Source organism: Protopterus annectens, chromosome 4.part1 (genome assembly GCF_019279795.1).
Source record: "Protopterus annectens isolate FY-2018-M chromosome 4.part1, PAN1.0, whole genome shotgun sequence".
NCBI lineage: Eukaryota > Metazoa > Chordata > Ceratodontiformes > Protopteridae > Protopterus > Protopterus annectens.
The window spans coordinates 620398857-620422028 of NC_056734.1; the positions used below are offsets into that span (position 1 = coordinate 620398857).

General features: G+C 43.4%; 1 protein-coding gene across 1 annotated transcript in view; it reads right to left on the minus strand.

The window, feature by feature from the left end:
- The window catches only part of DAW1 (dynein assembly factor with WD repeats 1), a 1156427-nt gene that overhangs the window by 339066 nt on the left and 794189 nt on the right, over nucleotides 1-23172 (minus strand). The window contains exon 10 of the mRNA XM_044070429.1: nucleotides 11670-11784. Within this exon, the coding sequence (XP_043926364.1) occupies nucleotides 11670-11784 (115 nt within the window). The remainder of the gene's footprint in view (nucleotides 1-11669; nucleotides 11785-23172) is intronic.

Genomic DNA, 23172 nt, shown 5'->3' on the forward strand with positions numbered 1-23172 from the left:
TTTGAAACAGGTTTCAGTGATTGCACAAATGTCAGCATCCTCCAGGTCAAAGAATACTTGCACTGAGTGCAGTTTCATGCTAAGACTCCTAGTGTTTAGCAGCATGACCTTTAAATTTCACATGTTGGTAATTTTGTGCTCATGACTTTGCCTAAAAAAGGCACTATGGGAGAGGTAAGAGCCTTTGCCAGAAGCCTGAAGCCCAGGGGAGACAGATGAAGGCCATCTCTGGCAAAACATCGTGGTCTGTCAGATATGTCCTCCCAGGCTGTCAGGTACTGGATCCCACTGGAATGACACCAGAAACTAAGCCAATTGTTAAAGTCAATCATTTTCTGTTTGTAATGAGGCATCATTCTGGGTGATGGTAGGATGCTGCTTAAGGCTAGGGACATACCTGCCTGGGACACATATTCAGCAAGCTCAATCATGTCTCTCTTCATACAGTTCAGAGAGGTACATCTCAAGTCATTCACACCAACATGGATTATGACAGTGTTCTAACAGTACCTGTTGTTAAGAAACTCAAGTGCATGAGTGATATGGCATATTCTAGCACCTGGCAATCAACTTACCATGACTTTCTCCTTGTCCAGCCTGATGAGGGGCATATTTGGGTGTCTCATGATAGAGTCTCCTATGACTAGTATGCTGGGTTTGTGGCTGGGCCTTAGAGGCTGTGAGACACAGGTGTGTGTGTACTATGTGTGATACTTGGTGCTGTGGGTTGTGATGTGCGTGTGTGTTTGCTTCGGAGGTCTCTTTTGTTTAGGTATGTTTTTGTTGAGAATCTCTGCATATGTAGGAGTGTGTTGTATGGGTGTGGGTGGTGTTAGAGTTGCAGTGTTTGTGGTGTTAGCACAGACAACCTTCTCAGTGCCAGATGTACTGGCTTATGACAGCAAGGATTCTAGGTTTAACTGACCCTAGCCAAGAACTACTAAAACTCCAACAGAACAGAAAATTTAAAACAAATCATTTAAAAAAAAAAGAAAGAAAGATCCTTGAATAAAATCCCTTCCCCTCTTAATTCTGGGGGAGCATGTTCTGTAAACCTCTGATACATTATCTGATCTAGAACAGAGAGGTTTGATTGGTTGAGTGAAGAGGAACCCTTTGATAAACAGGACAGGAATCCCACAGTCAGTTGCAGACTTTTTGAAAGATTCTCAGAACCCACGTGTTTGATGTCATCTGGTGCTACATAGGAAGTGAAGACCCAGACCTATGAAGACATTACGGGATTGCTTGGGTGGAGAGGGAAAAGCACATGATGGGGAATATAGTCAATTTTCTTAGATTATCCTTGGTTCGGGGAGGATTCTCCTTTCTTCTTTGAACTTCCCCGACATTGCTTTTTGAAATTTTGTTTGCCTGTGCTTTGTTGGGAATGCTTATTTTGTTTCCTGAAAAAAAGAACTTAAACTGGAAGAAAATTTTTTATTATATTTTGGTAAGGAGACTTGAAAAATCTGGGTAACCCCTTGAATCAACTTTTCCCCCTTATTCAAACCTTTTAAGGATCTCAGCAGAGGAAAGACCAAATAACATCTTTATCCAGGGGAGCATTCAGGATCTCAGCTTTGACATCTTATGAAATTCTAAGAAAGTAGCCAGGCAAATCTTATCACTGACCCAGTGACAGCTACTTTAAAACAGCATCAGCAGTGCCATAAGCACATTTTAGCTGGGCTACCTGAGATACAGTGGATACTAATGAATTCAGAGATACCTTAGTGTTTGAAGAAGGGAAGTCAGCAGTTCACTTTCTCATATTGCCAAAGGAAGCCAGCAGAAACTTATACATGTGAGACTATTTACTATTCTGTAGACTGAATCGCAAGAAATATAAACCTAGCTTTTCAGAATGAATAAGGCTAGATGTTGTAAAGAGTTTGTCCGAAAATGATTTTGATAAAGAAATTACTGCACGATCTGACCTGGGGTTAGATAAAATGGAATTTGTGGGACTGGGCACATAATATAATTTATCATACTTTCTGGTAGTATATGGCTGTCAGGCAAATGCTGTCTGCAAAGAAAGCTTCCTCTAATACTGGCAACACTGAAGGGACAACTACACACTGAGGAAAACCGCTTGTAACAAATCATAATATCTTTGTTGGAATATGGGTATCTCTTTCCATCTCACTGAAACAAGCCGTTCTTTCTGGTAAAAGTAATAGAAAAATACAACTCTTTGGGGGATCTGAAGAATAACTTTCCCCAGAGTCAGATTTGCCATTCTGTGGAGTGGAAACTTGAAAAATGCAGTCTAAGTCTAAAACCTGAGGATCAGAATCTGACAGAGAGGAAAATCTTTTCCTTTTTTTAACGAGGAGAAGATTCAGCATGTCAAGACCAAAATATTTTAAATAAGCTTTAGCAAAGTCCAGCTGCTCCTGAAAAATAGTGACTTGAAGGACAGTCCCTTTCCTGTGAATAAAGCTCCTCAGAGTGGCTTAGTAAAGGAGTATCACTTGTTCCCTTTCCTGATCTCAGCAAAAGTGGTTCTCCCTTATCCAACAAAGGTAGCTGAACAACCATAGCGGAGGTGCCTGCATCCCTAGCCTTACTGGCTTCATAAACAGCAGCATCAGAAGGACCAAGAGAAAGGAATGACCAGTCCAAGGAACAACAGATGGTCACAGCAGAGTCACGCATGAGTGGCTGAGGTGAAGGTGAAGCCATAGTCAAAAACGAAGCCCTTCTGGATATCTTTTCTCTTCTTGCTGTTCAGGAAAAGAAATATAAAATTACTGGCACTCAAATTCTATGTCCTTCTCACAAAGGTGTCTGACAAGAAGAGGTTTGAAGAGCTGGCCTTCTTTCCTGATAGAAAAGTTAAGTTCCAAGGTAAAAGTTTTTTATTGACAACTGAAACACACTAACCCCAGTCTCTAACAATACTTTTAGACAGAAAAGTAATACTTTGCCTTACAAAAAATAATAAATTATAAGGGAATCCCCACAGGGATCAAACACCATATGCCTACTGAAAAGGGTATCTGACAAGCAGCTAGCAGATCCTTGAAGAGTCAGATTTAATACACTAGCCCCCAGTCTCCAATAATACCTTATGACAGAAAATAAATAATTTTCCTCACAGAATATGATAAATAATAAGGGACTCCCACACAGATTCCAGATCGTCTGTTTACAGAAAAGTCTGACAAGTGGGTAGTGGAAGTTAGGATACTGTGTGAAACAATCTGACAGGAAAAACAAGTTTTGAGGTAAACATTTTTAATAATATCGACCAAAACCATAAGTCCTAGAACCTAGCCAAACATTTTGACTGAAACATTAAACCTTTTCTCACAAAAATCAGTTACATAAAACCTTTTCTCACAAAACAGTTATTTGAAGGACATTTCCCACAGGGAACCATGACCAGCAAATATCAGATACAGCCATACAGGGAACCATGACCAAAAAATGTCAAATCTGAGGTAAAAACAACAGTTCTAACCTTTTGCAAATATTTTTGATAGAAAAGAACAACTCATCATCACAAGAAATTATGAAGCTGAGGTATTCCCCAATGGGCTACTTATTTGCCCAGCCTTGGTTAAGTGCTAGCTAACCACAGATCACTCAAAGCCCACAGGGAAGAAGTCCAGATTTTTCACGTACACATAAAAAAAATGTCACTGGAAGTTATCTCACTGGTTTGATCAAGGAAACTGCTCTTGGTCGCAGCAACATGTTCCAGTGTCTCAGGATCCACTTTGACAGGTGATAGTGTCCAGAAGGAAGGATCAAAACTGACAATGATTCTACCATCACAGAAGTCATGGATTTTAATGCTCTTCCCTTCAGTTGAGATGGAAATACTGGATCTTCAACAACTCTTCATAGACATGCTGTTTATCCCTGTCACTGATGACTTCCCAGTGTGACCTGGTGTGTTTCAGTTAAAAACAGGCAGCATATTTTTTTCTTACTGGGCCTATTAAACTTTCCATTGCACTGATAGTCTTCAACGAAGTGCTCTTTAGTATGTCAAAATGTTATTATGAATTATAATTTTAAGAGCAATCTAACTCAAATTCACTTAATGCTCAGCTTTGAGAGGAAAAATAGTAACTAAGACATGCTTGACGGCTGTTAACAGAAGATGTTCAGACTTTAGAAATGGAAATATTCAGTTCCTCTATGGCAGACTAGATTTTAGAAGAACAAGAGGCATCAAAAACATTAATTCAATCCCAATTTGGTAAACAAATATTTTGAAGAGAAGAAAATGATGAAAATTTATTTTCATGATTATCAGTGAGAGACTATATATATATAGTCAAAAAATACAATACACTGTTTATAATTGCAGCTATGTGGCCACTGATTTTTGAGAATCAAGAAGAAATCAAGAGATCATTCACTAATGCTGTCTTTATTTAAATCTTAATCCACTTGAGATCAGCACGGTCTTATGCAAGGAGCTAGGACTGCTTGTGGCAAGCCTTGTAACCTACTCTGCAGGTGAGAAAGTCCAACATTTAGAAAATGCTGTCCAAAGGACTCTTCCCAAAGCAATATATAATAAATCAAAATCATTATCTAAAGCCATTAGGACCACAGAACTCAAAAAGGGCTACGTATCAGAGGTGTGGCTAAACTAAATATGAATCTTGGAAATTTGAAAAGAAAGACTATGTATCCAATAAACTTAAATTGAAAGTATGTCACTGAATATTATTTAATGATTAGGTAAGATACAAACAGATTTGCATCTTCGAAATACAAAAGGTACACAAATAGCAAAAAAATGGATCCACCAGGATAGACAACATTAAACTGTCTGGTAAAACTGCCATCATTTACTGCAGAGAGCATATATGGGTGTATAACATTGAAGTTATTTTTGAAGAAGGGGGATAAAGCCTGAAACAGCAAAACACCAGCACCAAAACAGAAGCAAAATAAGCAAAAATAAGAAGTTATGTACCTACCATAACGTTCCATGTTAGTTGTCTTCTCTCGCCTTCTTTCTTGCTTGATGGGTTCGGAGCCGATCCCTCGGCTCCGACTCGGCACTTGCTAAGCTCGAGAGTCACTTTTACCAGCTCGAGGCAGCCCCATATCCCATGATGCAAGGCAGTAAGTACCCAGATCTCGTTTGATGACAAAGGGCAATGGCACCAAGCATAAAACACTTCCCAAAGGAAGAAAGAAAACTTACAGGATGGAAGAAGGACCAGGTCTGAATGGTCTTCAGCATAATAACTTCTTATAACAAGGTCTGTCCAGGCCTGGGGGAAGGAGGGAGGGTCACAAGAAAGAAGGCGAGAGAAGACAACTAACATGGAACGTTATGGTAGGTACATAACTTCTTAATGTTAAGTTGTCAATCTCGCCTTCATTCTTGCTTGATGGGACCGCGTCCCTAGCACCTCTATCCTGGGTGGCTCAATGGAACAGACTCTTGAGGACTGTAGAGCCAAAACTGGCTCTGTCCCTGGAGGCCAAGTCCAATTTGTAATGGGAAACAAAAGTGTGAGGAGTGGCCCAAGTGGCCGCTGCACAAATAGCGTCTAAAGGAAGTCTAGCTTGAAAGGCTGTAGAAGTAGCTAAGCTCCTAGTTGAATGTGCTTTAGGTTTTGAGCACAGCTGTTTTCCCCTGAGCAGATAAATTTCAGAGATGACGAAGAAAGCCATCTGGACAAGGTCACTTTAGAAACAGGAAGGCCTTTTTATTATCCGCATAGGAAACAAAAAGTTGATCAGATTTTCTAAATTTTTTGTTCTGTCCAAATAATATCTAAGTTGATGGTGGACATCAAGATAATGTAGTTTTGTTCAGCTCTGTCTGAATAGTTTGGGAAAAATACAGGAGATCAATGGATTGATTCAAATTGGTCTTTGAAGCGACCTTAGGCAAAAGGTCGGATTAGTTCTCAAAGATACTCTGTCTTTGTGAAAAACCAAATAGGGGTCGAACCGATAGAGCATGAAGTTCAGACACCCTCCTGGCCGATGTAATAGCCACTAGGAATAAAGTTTTCCAAGAAAGAAATTTCAGGGAACAAGAAACAGCTGGCTCGAAGGGGGGAAGAATCAAGGATGTCAGCACTAAATTTAGATCCCACTGAGGAGGAGGATTCCTGATTGGAGGCTTTAGTAGGAAAATTCCTTTCAAGAAGGCCCTGCAGAGCCTATGGGACATAATATTATGATCTGCGACCCCGACATGAAAGTTGGAGATAGCAGCCAATTGAACTCTGACTGTAGAAGAAGAGGAGCCTGCATGAAAAATCTCTGCTAAGAAGTCCAGGACTGCCTGAACAGGGGCAGTGAAAGGATCAATATTCTTGGCCTTAGCCCAATAAGAGAAACGTTTCCATTTGCTTGTATAAATCCTCCTGGTAGAGGATTTTAACGGCTACTATGATGTCTCTAACTGGATTAGAGATCAAAGGAAGCCTGGCTAAGGAAGGAAGTGGAGCAACCATGCTGTGAGGTTGAGAGAAGGGATAGACCGGTGCAGCTGACCGGATTGGTGAATCAGAAGATCTGGCACTGGGTCCAGATGCCACGGCTGCACCAAAAGGTGATGATGGAGGAACGGGAACCAAACTTGTCGAGGCCAGTAAGGGGCAATGAGAATCAATTTGGCTCTCAAAACGGTAGCTTTCTGGATAACTTGAGGGATCAGAGGAAATGGAGGGAAGGCATAAAGAAGTCCCTGGGGCCAATCCTGGGTCAGAGCGTCTCTGGGGGGATGGCCTGGTAGAGGGAAGAGACAGAAGAAGTCTGGGCATTTGCTGTTTTGGGGAGTAGAAAAAAGATCGCAACATGGACGACCCCATTCCAGAAATATCTCTTCCGCTATAGATTGCTTGAGAGACCACTCGTGAGGCATGAGAATAGCTCTGCTCAATCTGTCCGCTACAATGTTGGTTTTCCCAGGGATATGCGTTGCTACCAGAAACCGATGAGAGGAGATCGCCCATTGCCATAGTCTGAGCGCTTCTCGACACAAGGGGTAGGACTTGGTTCCGCCTTGTTTGTTGATATACCAAACTACAGACATGTTGTCTGTGTGGACTGCAATTGTCCCTACGGGAAGAAAGTCGTTGAGGGCTTGCAACGTTAAAAGCACTGCTCTCATCTCCAGGACATTTATGTGCAGATGGTACTCGAACGGCTGCCACGTCCCATGAACCATCCTGCCCTGATAATGACCCCCCCCACCCAATCAGGGAGGCATCCGTGGTGACAGTGGCTATCGGGGATGGGGGTACAAAGTACCTGCCTTGGTGAACCTGAGGAGATGTGATCCACCAAGCAAGATGATCTTTGCAAGTCTGTGTCACCAGAATCTGGTGACGCATTGGAAGTTGTTGGTACGACCACTGTGTGAACAGCATCCACTGAAGAAGGCGCATGTAGAATCGAGCCAGGGCAAGAAGAGTAATGGCCGCAGCCATGAGGCCTAATACCTTTAGAACCATTCTGGCCTGTACTTTCTTGTTGGCCAGAATGATCCTGACATGACTCTGAATGTCTGAAACTCTTTGATCTGTAAGGGTAGCTGACATCCGAACAGTGTTTAAGTTTGCGCCTATGAAAGTAATAGACTGGCAGGGCGATAAGGATGACTTTTCAAGTTGATCGAGATGCCCAAATGAGAACAAAGACTTATTGTGTAATCCCTGGCTTGAATAAGCTGATGCCTGGTGGTGGCTGACAGGAGCCAGTCGTCGAGATACGGAAACACCTGGAATCCTTGACGTCTCAGGTGAGCCGTGACCACTGCCATGCATTTGGTGAACACTCTGGGGCTGTAGTGAGACCAAAGGGCAGGGCTCTGAACTGGAAATGACTGGACCCCAGCCGAAAGCGGAGAAATCTCCTGGAGCGTCTGTGAATTTTGATGTGATAGTACGTATCCTGAAGATCTATTGAGCACATCCAGTTGTCCTTCTGTAAGAAGGGCAGAATTGACTGAAGAGTGACCATTCGAATCTTGTCTTCCTCACAGACTTGTTGAGTCTGCTGAGATCCAATATTGGTCTCCAGTCTCCCGTCTTTTGGGGACCAAAAGAACCTTGAGTAGATTCCGGCTCTGAATGGTCTGTTGTAACTGGCTGAATGGCTCTTTTGCAGTAGTTTTGAGACTTCTAACTCTGCAATTTCCCTTAGACCGGTGGTACATCTGGAAGGGAATTTGAGGGAAAGGACTTTCCTCGAAAGGAATTATGTAACCCTTGGATATGATCGACTGTACCCATCTGTCTTGAGTGAGGGAATGCCAGGCTTCTGGGTACAGTGATAATCTTCCCGACTGCCTCCAAGGAGGGACAGCCGGGCAACATCTCAGGGATGCTGAAAGGGCTTGTCAGAGAGAGGCTCTCTGTTTCCCTGTTTTTGGACCCCTCTGCCTCTAGAGCGGCCTGTTGTTGTTACCCCTCTGCCTCTAGGGGTAAACTGACCACGTGAATCCGGCATGACTCCTTGGGATTTATGGAACCACATTTTGCCACCTTTCTGTCCTTTGGGGTAAGGTCTAGAAGCGGTGGAAAAACGGACTCCTACAGCAGAAAGAGTCTTGCCATCCTGCTCACACCTGGTCAAAGTTTCCTTCACCTGAGGGCCAAACAAAGCTGACCCATCAAAGGGAGAATTTGTGAAGGACGCCTTAAAGGGATCTGCAAAGTCACATAGCCGCATCCAGGCTTGGCGTCTAAGAGCCACACCTGTACCTGCGGCCCTACTCGCTCCATCAGCAGCATATGATATTAGCCGCATGGAGGAGTTTGCAATGGAATTAAGGGTTCCTAGCTGCGAAGCAATTTTTCTTGAGCCCCTGCAGCTGTAGGATCCTGTACTACTTCACCCAGCTCCTTAAGGATATCCCTCTGGAGTCTGGTGAAGTGACATAGGTAATTCAGCGAACGCATAGCAAAGGTCGCTGAGGAAAACATCCGCTTACCGTACCTATCCATGGTCCTAGAGTCCTTATTAGGAGGATGGACGGGTACGGAAGGATCTGCAAGTTCCTTCTTGGTGGCAGCAGCCACCACCATGGCATCAGTGGGGACACCCTTAGTGAGGAATTGCTTGTCACACGGGGCAGTGATAAATTTTGAAGGCCTCCTAGGGACTGGCTCTACAGAGTCAGGAGCAGCCCACGCCTTTCGGGCAATAACCTGCATAAGGGGGTCGAAAGGCGGAGACACCCAGGAGGTGGAGGGACGAGATCCAAACGCCTCTAGGTATACTGACTCATCCTCAGAGGGATTATTGGTGGGCCAGTTTCCCCTCTGTCTAAGGAGTTCTAGGATGTCTGAGAAGGAGACATCCTCAGAGGGGGATCTTGGGGATCACTCTGACTCATCAAAGTCAGTATCTGAAGTGATAGAATCGGGGGAGTCTACGTGTTTCCTCTTACAAATCCTCTTCCTAGGAGGATCTCCTGAAACATCAGGAAAATCCTCGGAAGAGGGGGAAATTCCCAATGGGGAAACCTGAGGCGGAGGATCTCTGGGTCCTGTAGCAAGAGAAGTGGCAGAGATGTCAACAGGCACTATAGAGGGAGGAGCTAAGGGAACAGACTGCTGGCTGATACCAGTGGCCAGCACACTCTTCATCACCTCGAATGCTCCCCTCCCAGGCAGGTCCGAGAGAACCCGTTCCGAAGAGCTAGGAACCCCAGGGACCACCGAAAGGGAAGTCTCCGAGGCAGATGTCGGAGCCGAGCTCACCAAGGCCGAGGCTCCAAGGGGAAGAGCGGGTTCGGACAAGGGTCTGATGCCACTCACCCCCTCGGAGGAGACCATGGAAGCCCGGCCACCGAATCCCTCTAAGGAAGGTCTCGAAGAGGAGATAAGAGTAGAGGCTGAAGGGACAGAAGGGGGTATCCATCCCTCAGCCGTAGCAGTAACCATTCCCGAAGACTCCAACTCCAAGCTCTGGGGTAGAGTTGAAGGAGGAACTGTAACGGGGTGTGGACCAATAGTCGTCTGTTGAGACGGACTATGTAACATTTGGGCCAGTGCCTGTGACTTAAGTAATCTACTGACCACTCTCTCTAAGTCATGGTCAAAGCCTGGATGACCTTGAAGATCGGCTCCGATGGCTCCGTTCGAGAGGAGAGGTGAAGCCGAGCCGAAGTATCGGCTCCAAGGAAGGAGACCTCGACCTCTTCCTCGAAGGAGCCATCGGAACCGATGAAACTATTGAACCTGTCGGAGCCGACAACTTATCGGAGCCGACAGGTAGCTGCGATGCATCGGCTCCAGCCGGAGCCGATACAGCCACAAAAGTAACGGTGTCGGAGCCGATCGGAGCCGACACCGATGCCTGTGCCACATGGTGGTCGGAGCCGATCGGAGCCGACACCGAAGTGGTCGATGCAGAATCGGCACCAATAGCCATCGGTGCCGAAGGCTTGGTTAAGCCAGAATCGGCTCCAGCTGGAGCCGATCTCGACTCAGAACGAGTCGGAGCCGAGGCCGCAGGCTTTGACACAGAAGCCTGGGCCTTGGAAGACTTGGCAGTCTTAGGTGGAGCCGACTTAGCCGGAGAGCCCTCCGGCTTAAGAAGGCCCCTGAGTATTAATTTGTTTCTTCTTTCCTGCAGGACTCTCTGGCTGAAAGAATGACATATAGCACAGGAGTCCTGCAGGTGAAGAGGCCCCAGGCAATAAAGGCAAGAAGTGTGACCGTCTGTCAGAGACATCTTCTGACAGCACGAGTCACACTTCTTAAAGCCTGAGACCCTTTCTTTTGACATGGTGTAACACAAGCACACACACACACCAGTCAAAGAATTTAAATTTAAATATACCAAAAAGGTATAACTACAAACACACACACACACCCTAACAGGGGGGGGGGGATGGGATGGGTAAAGTCTGACTAAAAAAATAATAAGAGACAGACAAATTTCTGTCAGAAACAGATTAAAACTAAATAAAAACTAACAATAAGGGGTTTTTAAGTTAAAAGGGGCTAAATTAGTGAATTAGTAAATCACTTACCAAGAGCTGGTAAAAGGAGGACCTCATAAGCGAAGCGGCAAACGAGATCTGGGTACTTACCGCCTTGCATCATGGGATATGGGGCTGCCTCGAGCTGGTAAAAGTGACTCTCGAGCTTAGCAAGTGCCGAGTCGGAGCCGAGGGATCGGCTCCGAACCCATCAAGCAAGAATGAAGGCGAGATTGACAACTTAACATTAAAGATTTAAATTCAGCAAATGTAAGAGACCAGGGTGTACAAAAAAGACAGTGCCAGACAGCATACTATCAGTGTATGCAAATTTTTGTAGAAAAATATCAGCGAACATTAAGAATGCAGTTTAGAAAACCAACACTTGATTATATTTTACTGGGCCTGATTCTAAAAGACTTGCTCTCTATCTAAGTTTACATTATAAATAGGCCTTATACCAGAGTAAGTCACTGAGAGCAAGTCTTGAAATCTGTCCAATTATCTTATCACTGCAACCATTCACTTAGGCCTACTTTAAATGAAATGAGTGTTGTTATATCAGTGATATAACCAGGATGATACTTCTGCAGTGTTGCATCACATTTATCATGCAGTAAGTGCATTGTACAACACCTATTACAAAGTGCAGTATTTTTCTTGTGTGTAAATGTTTTATGCAACATGCCTTTTTCTGATTTTATATTAATAACTATCATAAAAGCTGTAATCCTACCATCAGCAGAGGCAGTTGCAACAAATTGTCCAGTAAAATCAAAACAGACATCCAGCACTTCATCTTCATGTCCTGTTAAAGTTCCTACACATTTTCCATTTCTGGCATCCCAAAGCTGTAGATTAAACAAAAAACAATTAGATTTTCATAAGAAAATAGTAGACTATGTGCTAAATTATTCATGTTCAGAAACAAATGCCTTGACTTATTCCTAAATTTTGTAAGTTAAGTTTACACTGTTCTAGCCCGTAGGCCTTCAAGGAACACATATCCCTTAACATGAGGATTTAACACTTGTTTATCCATTCATTCATTCATTCATTCATTCATTCGTTCAGATTCATCTTGAAACATTCCAAACTGTTGGAGTTACATATACAGAAAGAAAGATAATTTAAAATGATGAGAATATGTTGAGCAATACAGGAACTTCTAGCCTTGTCCTATTATGATTGATAATGAAGCATTTTATGTATCTCCTTTTGTTTACCAGAAAAGTCTGACTGGGTCATAAGGGACCTCTTTTCAGAGGAGGCTCAGGAAGAAAAGTTACAGCAAGTTAACAGATAATTACAGTCACAGTAGTTCATTTACATTTTAAACAGCAGAGACTGAATGCTAAACCTTGAACTAAGAAGCTTTGTAACATTAATAATATACAATAAAGCATAGAAGATAATACAATCTGCATTTACACATTGAAAGAAAGTAAAAGCATGTGACATATTTACAATTGTAAAGTAGATTGTTAAGTAGCATACCATGATCTGAGCAAAGAAAGGAGTACAGTGACATAAGAAGTGTTGGAGTAATAGTTAATGTAGGTAATATAAAGGCTAATGTATTGAGAAGAAGGGTTTGCCAGATGAAGTCTACGCAAAGGAACAGAAGCAGTATAGAAAGAAAAGGTTTAATATTTAGTTTTCCCTAATATAAAATATCCCATTTTTGTTTTGTTTTCCTGTCTAAGTATTGTAGTAGTACTGAAAATGTCAAGATTCAGTAACAGTTGGAGATTTTTCACTTTTTATGGCGCTAAATGCTAGAATCAAAATCAAAGTAAATGCATTTAAGCTGAGCAAATAATACTATTACTTAGTCCAATGCAAAAAAAAAAAAATAATAATAATAATGAAATAAGTGTGAGGCTTCCTATTTTTCTCAAATAATCTGAATTTATTTATCTTAGATAAGCATTTTTGTATAAATAATTCATAGATGTCGGTGCCTATACCCACAGGTTGAAGATCAAATGAAGACAACAATGTCAGATTGAATGTTTCTCTCTTTGCAATCTATCTTCAACTCACTTCAGTCCAGCAAGATGAATGGTATAGATGTATAGATTTACACCCTTCCTAACATTTGTTGAAATGTAGCACTGAAGTCAAAATGATGGTTCATATCTACAGTACAAACCTAGATCATAAAAATTGTGACCTAGAAGTGAGTGGGGATGTCAACTGCATTTTAGTAATATGGATACTAGTGTCAAAAAAGCACAATGAAAACATGCTCCTACTAAAATGCTACAATATTTAGAGAACATATATCAAGTTTGCATGGTACCATCATATACCATCTGAGCGCTATAGAATGTTCCCAGGCACAAAATTAGAATGCTGTAGAGGATCACAACAAGAAAATGGTACTTGGGAGCATATATTTTATATAAATTCAGCAACTTCATGAAACATACTTCATGGACACTATAATCATATCTAAACAATTAATTCTGTAATGGGTGCATGACAATTTACTTAATAGTGACATACTGAAAGTAATAAAACTGAATGCACAATCTTAAAACATCAAAATGTTGAAACATTAAAATATCTACTAATAGCATACGGGTACTACATTTGTACACTAGGTCAGCAAACAGCCCATCTGCAAAGAGTATCACTTCCATATCATCAAAACTCAGAAAAAAAAAAGTTATGTACTCACCATAATGTTTCATGTTTGTTGCCAATAATCTTGCCTTCATTCTTGATGGTTGGGTTCACAACCGAGCATCGGTTCTGACTCGCCCACATACTAAAGCTCAAGTGCCTTTACTGGCTCAAGGCTATACCCTATCCCATGATGCCTAGCAACAGTTACCCAGATCTCGTTTGTAAGTACCAATCACTAGATTATCTAACCCACCAGGGTAAATACAATAATCCTCTGCCCATGTCTCATGAGGCAAGAAGGGAATCAGAAAACTTATGACCAATTCCAAAAAATTCCTCTCAATCCTCTAGGAAGGGAGAAGGAGGACAGGATGCAAGAATGAAGATGAGATTATGGACAGCAAACATGAAACGTTATGGTGAGTACATAACTTCTTTATGTTATGTTGTCCTATCTTGCCTTCATTCTTGACGGTTAGGACAACATCCCCAGCACCTTCTTTCTCTGGTGGCTCAAGGGAATAAACTCTTCAGAACAGTGGAACCAAAGGAAGACCTGTTCTGGGAGGCCATATCTACTTTGTAATGAGTGATAAAAGTATGAGGGTTGACCCATGTGGCTGAAGCACAAATAGAATCCAAAGGTAGTCTGGCTTGAAAGGCAGTGAAAGTCGACATAGCTCTAGTCGAATGGCCTCGGATTTTCTCTGGCAGCTGTTTATGCTGAGAACTATATGCATAAGTAATGGTGTCTGTAAGCCATTTGGATAAAATGACTTTTGAAACTGAAGTTCCTTTTCTATTCTCTGAGAATGAGACAAATAATTGGTCCGATTTTCTAAACTCCTTTGCCCTGTGTAAGTAGAAGTGTAACTGCTTGTGGACATCCAGTTGGTGAAGCTTATATTCTGCCCTGTTGCCATAGCTGGAAAAAAAGACAGGTAGTTCAATAGACTGATTTAAATTGCAGTTAGAACATACTTTGGGCAGAAAGGAAGGATTAGTTCTAAGAGAGACTCTGTCTTTGTGGAAAATTAAATAGGGAGGACGGACAGATAGAGCTTACATTTCTGAAACCCGCCTAGCCGAAGTAATGGCTGTTAAAAAGATTGTCTTCAATGGTAAGAACTTTAGTGGACAAGAGGAAGCTGGCACAAATGGGGTGAGAATTAAAGCAGTCAGTACCAAATTTAGATCCTCTGAAGGTGGTGGTTTTCGTATTGGAGGTCTTAATAGAAATGTACCTCAGAAAAGATTTCCATAATCTGTGAGACATTATATGGATCCCATGTCTCCTACATGGTAGTTCAATATGGCAGCTAGTTGTACTCATATGGTGGCCACAGCTGCCCCTTGATAAAAGGTTTCTGCTAAAAATTCCAGAACTGTAGTTATAGGGGCTGTAAAGGGATCAGTATGGTTTTGTCAGCCCAACAAGAAAACCTTTTCCATTTGCTAGCATAAAGTTTTCTAGTTGTAGTCTTACGCGATGAAACTAGAATGTGACGCACTGCTGGGGACATGTCTGGACACCTGACTAAGATGGGAAGTGGAGAAATCAAGCTGTCAGCTTGAGGGTTTGAATACAGGGATGGAGCATTCCTGATTGGTGAGGCAGAAGATCTGGTAATGGGTCCAGGATCCAAGGCTCCTCCTGGAGATGGGGCCATAGGAAGGGGGGACCATATCTGATGAGGCCAGTACAGAGCGATGAAAATTAGCCTGCAACTCAACAATTTGGCTTTCTGAAGAACTTTGGGTATTACTGGAAATGAGGGAAATGCATAAAGAAGTCCCGGGAGCCAATCGTGAACAAGTGCATCCCTTGGTGACTCCCCCGGAGGGGGAATTAAGGCAAGATAGCTGTTGCATTTGGCTTTCATGGATGTGGCAAAGAGGTTGCAGCAAGGCTGTCCCCACCTGCAAAAATTTGGTTCACAGTTTCCTGCTTCAGGGACCACTCATGAGGCATAAGAATTGCCCTGCTTAATTTGTCCACTATCACATTGGAATTTCCCGGGATATGCATTGCGATCAGAAAACGTTGAGAAGATATTGCCCACTGCCATACTCTTTGAGCCTCTCGACAGAGGGGGGGGTAAGATTTGGTTCCACCTTGTTTGCTGATATACCACATGACAAACATATTGTCTGTCTGAATTGCAATCGTACCCGGTGGAAGAGAATTCTGGAATGCCTGCAACACCAGAAGCACCGCTCTCATATCTAGGACGTTGGTGTGCAAGTGGTATTCATGTTCCTGCCAAGTCCCCGGGACAGACTGTCCCAGATAATGCCCCCCACCCTATCTAGGAGGCATCCGTGGTCACTGTAGCTATGGGTTGGGGAAGAACAAATGTTCTGCCTATCGTTACCTGCGTGGACTGAAGCAAGATAGATATCTGATAGCGCAGCGTTACTACCCTTTCGCGAAGCAGTTTTGCTACCATGTCTCTTGTGTTTATGTCTGCTTCTATAAAGGTAATATGCTGTGAAGGCAACAAGGCAGATTTTTCAAAATTTATGGTAATGCCTAGCTCTGAACAGAGATGAATGGTAGTGTCTTTTGCCTTGTTGAGTAGATGCTTGGTGGTGGCAGTTAGAAGCCAGTCGTCTAAGTATGGAAACACCCGGAATCCTAGACGCCTCAGGTGAGCCATGACTACTGCCTTGCATTTGTTAAACACTCTGGGGGCTGTAGTGAGATCAAAGGGCAGAGCTCTGAACTGGTAATGACTGGCCATGAAGTGTAGATATCTTTTGCATTGCCTGTCCATCTTTATGTGACAGTGCGCATCCTGAAGATCTATTGAGCACATCCAATTGTCTTGTCCCAGAAAAGGGAGTATAGACTGCAGTGTTACCATCCAAAACTTAGCTTTCTCTATGGACTTGTTCAGTTTGTTGCGATCCAAAATTGGCCTCAAGTCCCCTGTTTTCTTTGGAACTAAAAAGAACCTTGAGTAAATTCCGGATCCAGCTTGGTCTGTGGGGACTTCTTGGATGACTCTTTTTTCCAACAACCTTTGAATTTCTAGGGTTGCTTGATCCCTTTGACCGGGTGGTATGTCTGGGATGGATCTTGATGGAAGAGGTGGAAAAGAGAAAGGACTGCTGTATCCCCTGGATATGATTGACCGTACCCATTTGTCTTGAGTGATATTCAACCAGGCTTTTGGGTACAGCAATAATCTCCCCTTGACTGCCTCCAGAGGTGTAAAAGGCGGGCCTCCTTTCAGGAGCACTGGAAGGGCCTGCTAGAGAACATATCTCTGTTGCCCTGGTTCTGCAGACCCCCTCTGCCATGAGAGCAGCATCTTCCATTATTATTTCCCCCTCTGCCCCTGGGGGAAAATTCACCACGTGCATTCAGTGAAACTCTTTGGGACTTCCAGAACCACATTTTTCCACCCTTCTGACCTTTGGGATAAGGTCTGGTAGGGCCGGAGAAACATACTCCCACAGCAGACAGAGTTTTGCCTTCTTGGTCTTACCTGGTAAGAGTCTCTATTACTTTTGGCCCCAACAAAGATGAGCTGTCAAAAGGGGCATTAATAAAGGAAGACTTGAAGGGTTCAGCAAACTCACAAAGATGCATCCAGGAATGTCTCCTCAGAGTTATTCCTGTGCCTGCTGCCCTACTCGCACCATCGGCTGCATAGGAAATGAGGCACATGTAAGAGTTTACTACAGAGTTTAAGGTCGCAAGCTGAGAGTTTACTTTGTCTGGCACCCCCACAGCTGTAGAACCCTGGAGGGTATCTCCCAGCTCCTTGAGGAGATCCCTCTGTAGTCGAGTAAAGTAGGATAAGTAATTCAGTGACCTAAGAGTAAAGGCTGCTGAAGAAAACATACACTTCCTGTATCTGTCCATCATTCGAGACTCCTTATTCAGCAGATGGACAAATGAAGTTTTGGCTAATTCCTGCTTGGTGGCCACCGCTACCACCTTAGCATAAACTGGGACACCTTTAGTCAAGAATTGTTTGTCACTTGGGGCTGTAATAAATTTGTTGGGCTTCCTCAGTTCATGTTCCACAGATTCTGGAGAGCCCCACGCCTTTCGACTGAATACACCAAGGACCTGGTTGAAAGGCGGAATCACCCAAGAGGTGGAGAGTTGAGATCCAAATACCTCCACGTATACAGACTCATCTTCAGAAGGGGAGAGGGTCTTCCAGCCACCTCTCTGCTTCAGGATCTCTAAGATGTCTGAAAAGGAGACATCCTCAGAGGATGACGGTGGGGACTCTTCTGAATCCTCTAAGTCCGTATCCGATAAGACAGACTCAGGGGAGTCTATATGTTCCCTCTTCCAAGTCCTCTTCCAAGAGACCTCCTCAGAGGGATACTCTGGGGATGTTTCAGAAGAGAGTGGGTCACCCATTGGAGCATCCTGAGGCATTGGTTCTCTACGCTTGGGCTGGAGGGATGGTGTAGAGGTTGACACTGGTCCTTTCAGGGGAAGAGTAGCTGGAGCTGAGAGTGGGGCAGTCTGGGGGGGACAGCACACTCCTCATCATCTCAAAGGCACCATGATCCTGGCCTGAGAGAGCCTCTGGCTCCGAGGAACTAGGAGATCTCCCCTATGCCAAGGATGATGGCTCTGAGGCTGATGTGGGCACTGAACTCACCTGCACCTAAGCTCCAAGAGGAAGAGTCGTATCCTACAATGGTCCGATTCGACTCTCCTCCACAGAACCGATGAGGAAGTGTCAGCTCCCAGATCCCTCAATAGAAGACAACATCGAAGAGATCAGAGCAGAAGTCAGGACAGAAACCCCAGCTGTGGTTTTTGGACCTGACGGTTCCACCACAAGGATCTCCAAGCACTCCGGCTCTGAACTCGTCTGAGTCAGAGGAGGAACAGAAGGAAAAAGCAGATACAGTTGTCAGCTCTACTTTCTTCTGGGTTTGGCTCGAAAGAATTTTTGCTAAGGCCGGTGTTCGAGGTAACCTCTTGACCACCCACTCCACATCATCATCTGAGAGACTCCTGGAAGATTGAGAGGAAAGGGTGGAGGATCGGCGGCTACCAGCCACTGACTGCAGAAGGGGTGACTGTGCAACTGAACGAACTGGTTCCAAGGACAGCGACTGGCTTCTTTTTGGCTCAGAATTGGCTCCAACAAAGCTGCTGGAGCCGATGGAGACTTTGACTTCTTGGACCTGACAACCTTCGGATCTGAAGCGATATGTTTCTCTGGTTTCTTAATCGGCTCACAAACCAGAGCCAAAGAAGCAGATTTTTTAGTGGACATATCAGAGGATTTAGAGGCCTGATTCTCTTTGATGGCCATGTCAAAAGGTCCCGGCAATAAACCCATGACAATACATTTATTTTTGCATTCCTGCAAGACCCTGGAGCTGAAACCGTGGCAGATGGAACAGAAATCCTGCAGGTGAATGGCGCCTAAACAGTAAACACAACTAGTGTGCCCATCAGTCAAAGACATCTTTTGTGTGCATGAATCACAATTCTTAAATCCAGATTGTTTTACTTTCTTTGCAGAATCTTTAGACATGCTGAGGATTAGTCAACAACAACAACCAACCAGTACTATGAAAAAGAACGCTTATCGAAGATGCAGCCCTAACACAGTACACTAAGTCACAATACACAATTATTAGAAAAAGAAGTTGTTTATTTATTTATTTATTTTTAATATATGGGGGGGGGGGAGCTAGAGGAGAGGTCTCTAACTTAAACAACAATCTCCTCTAGACTGAGGAGACGTCTCTAACTTAAACGACGAAACCTCAGAAAAACCATCAAGAATGAAGGCGAGATAGGACAACATAACATCAAAAATTATGTACTTACCATAATGATAGATCTGTGCTGCCTGTTTCCATCCTTCCCCAACTGCTCTGACCTCAGATCCGACTTCAGACATTTTTTTTTCAGACTTAGGATCCCTAGTTCAGGCTCCTCGCCTTACCCATAATCTCCTTCTGTCCCCAACACTACATCATATTTAGTTTGCCTTTGAATCCTGTAAGTACCATTACATAAATTATAAATATGTATCAACAAAAAACTACATGACCGAGCAAATGAAAATCTTCACTGAAGATACAAGAGTATGTAATGCTGTACTGATGGCAGCCCATACCAGAAGCCAAGAGAAGAAAATAAGATAGAATGGGGGAAAGAGGGAGGGGAGCTGAGGAAGGATGGAAACAGATAAATCAGATCTATTGTTATGGTAAGTGTATAACTTTCATATCTGATGTTGTCTTTTCCATCCATTACTCAAACTAGTGAGGCAGAGTCTCCATTTACTTAGTTCCACAGGTGGTCTCATGGAAGATGTTCTGGAGGATGGCAGAACTAAAAGCCACCCTATTTCTGAAAAGTAGATCCAATTTGTAATAGGAAAGGAAGGTATGAGCATTAGACCAGGTGGCAGCAGCACATGCCATCAGTTGAGGCCCTAGAAAAGAATACTGAAAAAGTGGAAACGGCTCTTGTTGAGTGTGCTTGTGGTGTTTTAGGTAAGGTCAGGCCTTTTTGCTTATACAAATGGGAGATCCAGCAGGTCAACCATCTACCTAAGGTAACTTCTTAATGTGCCTTGACCCATCTTGACTTTAGAACATGAAACAGACAATTGATCTGATTTCCTAAAAGGTTTGGTTCGAAGAAGGTAGAAACATAATTGTGCACATCCAATAAATGGAGCATGTATTCTATTGTATCTGAAAAATTTGGGAAGAAGACTGCTAGATTAATACTCTGAGTGAAGTCTGTGAAGCTATTTTAGGCAACAAGGAGGAGTTAGTGAGTAAAGAAACCTTGTCCTTGTGGAAGATAATGTATTAAGGTTGGTAAGTCAAGGCTTGGAGATCTGGCACCCTTCTATCTGAAGTCATTGCTACCAGAAAAATAGTTTTCCAAGTCAGAAATTTTAGGACCACCTCGGCAGCAAGTCAAAAAGAGCTTGGAAAATGGAGATTATTTATTTATATTTGTTGACTGGGAGTGTCCGACTGGACGTAGGTCCATTTTCAGCGGAGGCCCGGGGAGAAAAGCTCCACAGTTAAAATAAACTGACAGTAGTTACATTGGATTACATAGCAATTAACAATTTACATAGCAATTACTTACAACATATTTACAGATGAAGAACATAGTACATCAGTAGACAACTAGAATCTTTATCTGTGAAGTACATAACAGACATTAACAAATGTTACAATAAGAAGTTCCTGCTGTATAATAAGTACTAGGCTTATGAGCATCTGAGCTTGCTATAATCAAAGTAGTTAGTGGAGTGGAAAGAAAGGTAGTGGTTAAATGGGGTGGGTGATATTAGAGTGGGAGTTGCAAGGGCATAGCCAGCATCTTTTTAGGTGCGCTTTTAGTAAAGTTTTGAAGTGGGTGCATGATGGTATGGAGGTAATTGTGGGTGGGAGGGAGTTCCATAATTTGGCTATGGTGCAAGAGAATAGTGCTTCACCAGCAAAGTTATTGGCTTTAGTGATATGCAAGTGATTTTTGTTGCTGGATCTCAGTGGTCTGGTGGTGCGATAGGGTTGGAGTAGATTCTGGAGGGATGGGACATTTAGTGAATGGTTTACTAGTTTGTGGGCGAGTGAGAGTTGATACTATTGAAGGAGGTGAGGGAGTTCAAGCCAGCCCAGTTCAGCAAGTGAGAGACAGTGGTGACTACGGCAGGATGCCCCTGTGGCCATGTGAGATTTGATTTGCTTCTCTGTAATTCCCAGTTTGAAGCATAGCTGAAGTAAATAGTTTCTGGCCCAGATTAGCAGAGACCTGGTAGGAGCAGTAAGAAGCCAATCATCTAGATAGGGGAACACTCAGAACCCTTGCAGCCGAGAATGAGCTGCAATCACTGCCATGCATTTAGTGAAAGTCTTGGGGGTGGTGGCTGGCTCTGAACTGAAAATGACTGGTTCCCAGCCTGAAGTGAAGGAATCTCCTGGAGGGTCTGTCTGTTTTGATGTGGTAGTATGCATCCTGAAGGTCTGTCGAGCACATCCAGTCATCTTTCTGCATAAAGGGGAGGACAGACTATACCATGATGATTGGGAACTTTGTGTGTTTCACATATTTGTTCAAGTGACTGAAGTCCAGACCTGACCTTAGGTCTCCATTCTTTTTTGGCACTTAAAAAAATTTCAAAACTCCTGCTGGTCTGGTGGGTCCTGCTGGATGACTCACTTGTCTAGCAGGTTTTTTTTTTACTTCTAATGCTTCTGTTTTTCTTTGAGAGGGTGGTACATTAATGAGTTGGTGGACAGAGAAAAGAGATAAAATAGCCTCTCGAAATTATTGTCCACAGTCAGACATCTTTGGTGATGGACTTCCAGGTATGTAGGTGCAGAAACAAGTGCCCCCCCCCCCAAATGCGTCTACAGTGCAGCAGTCAGCAACCATTCAGGAGCACTGAAAAGGCCTCTCAGAGAAAAGGACACATGAGGCCTTAATTCTGCAGGCCTCCTCTGCCACCAGGGTGACGTCTACCATTAGAATACCCAACACCTCCTGCCTTGGGGGGATCTATCTCCAGAGGGATTCTTTCAAAACCCTTGGGACTTCCTAAACCACAGTTTCTTACCCCTTTTTGGTTTCTAGAAATAGTACTCTTATGGGTAGAAATCTGTATGCCTATGGCAAAAAGAATTTTCTCATCCTGTTCACTCTGTGAGAGTGTGTCTTTGACCTTGGGGCTAAACAAGGTCTAGCCATCAAACTGGGCATTGATAACAGATGTGTGAAAAGGTTTGTGCAGTCACAGAAATGCATCCAGACATGCCTCCTTACCGTAATGCCTGTTCTTGGGGGTCTCAAAACACCTTCAATTGCACTAGATATCAGAAGCAAGGAAGCGTTCAGCAAGGAATGAAGAGTGGCCAGCTGCGAAACCTAGTCATGTGTGCTAAGTAATTCAGAGACCTCAAAGCAAAAGTAGCTAAGCATGAACTCACTCCCCAAATCTGTCCAAAGCCCTGGATTCTCTGGGAGGGGAATGGACAGAAGATCTTTCTTCTGTGAGCTCTTTAGTGGCTGCTAACAGTACCAGAGCATCCACTGAAAGGCCTTTGGTCCAGTGAGAGAAGCCTTTAGGGGTAATAAGGTATTTGGCTGGTTTTCTGGGGAATGGTTCTGTGATGTCTAGTTTCGTCCATGCCCAGTGAGAGATTACATCCACCATCTTATCAGCCAGGGGAACCACCCATGGAGTAGCTGAGTCTGAGCCAAAACACCCAAGTAATATGGATTTCTTCTAAAAACAGGCTTCAGAAGACCAACCTCCTATCTATCTTAGAAGCTTTAGGATCTCCCAAAATAAGACATCATCAGTGAGTGACCTGGGGAGCCCTTCTTCTTTATCGAAATCTGTGTCTTCTATCAATGACTCTTGAGGAAAGTTAATGTGTCTCTTCTTACATTTATGTTTCTGAGGAGCCTCTGTGGGGGGATGGTCTGAAGAGGACTCAGAAGTCTGAGAGGAGCCCTGAATGAGGACTGTCTTGTGGCTAGTATGAACTATCTGTCCCAATGGGATAGACTGTGCAGGATCAGGACTCAGGGCTATCAGTTGTGAAGTGGTGGAGCTGAGAAGAGTAAAGATGTC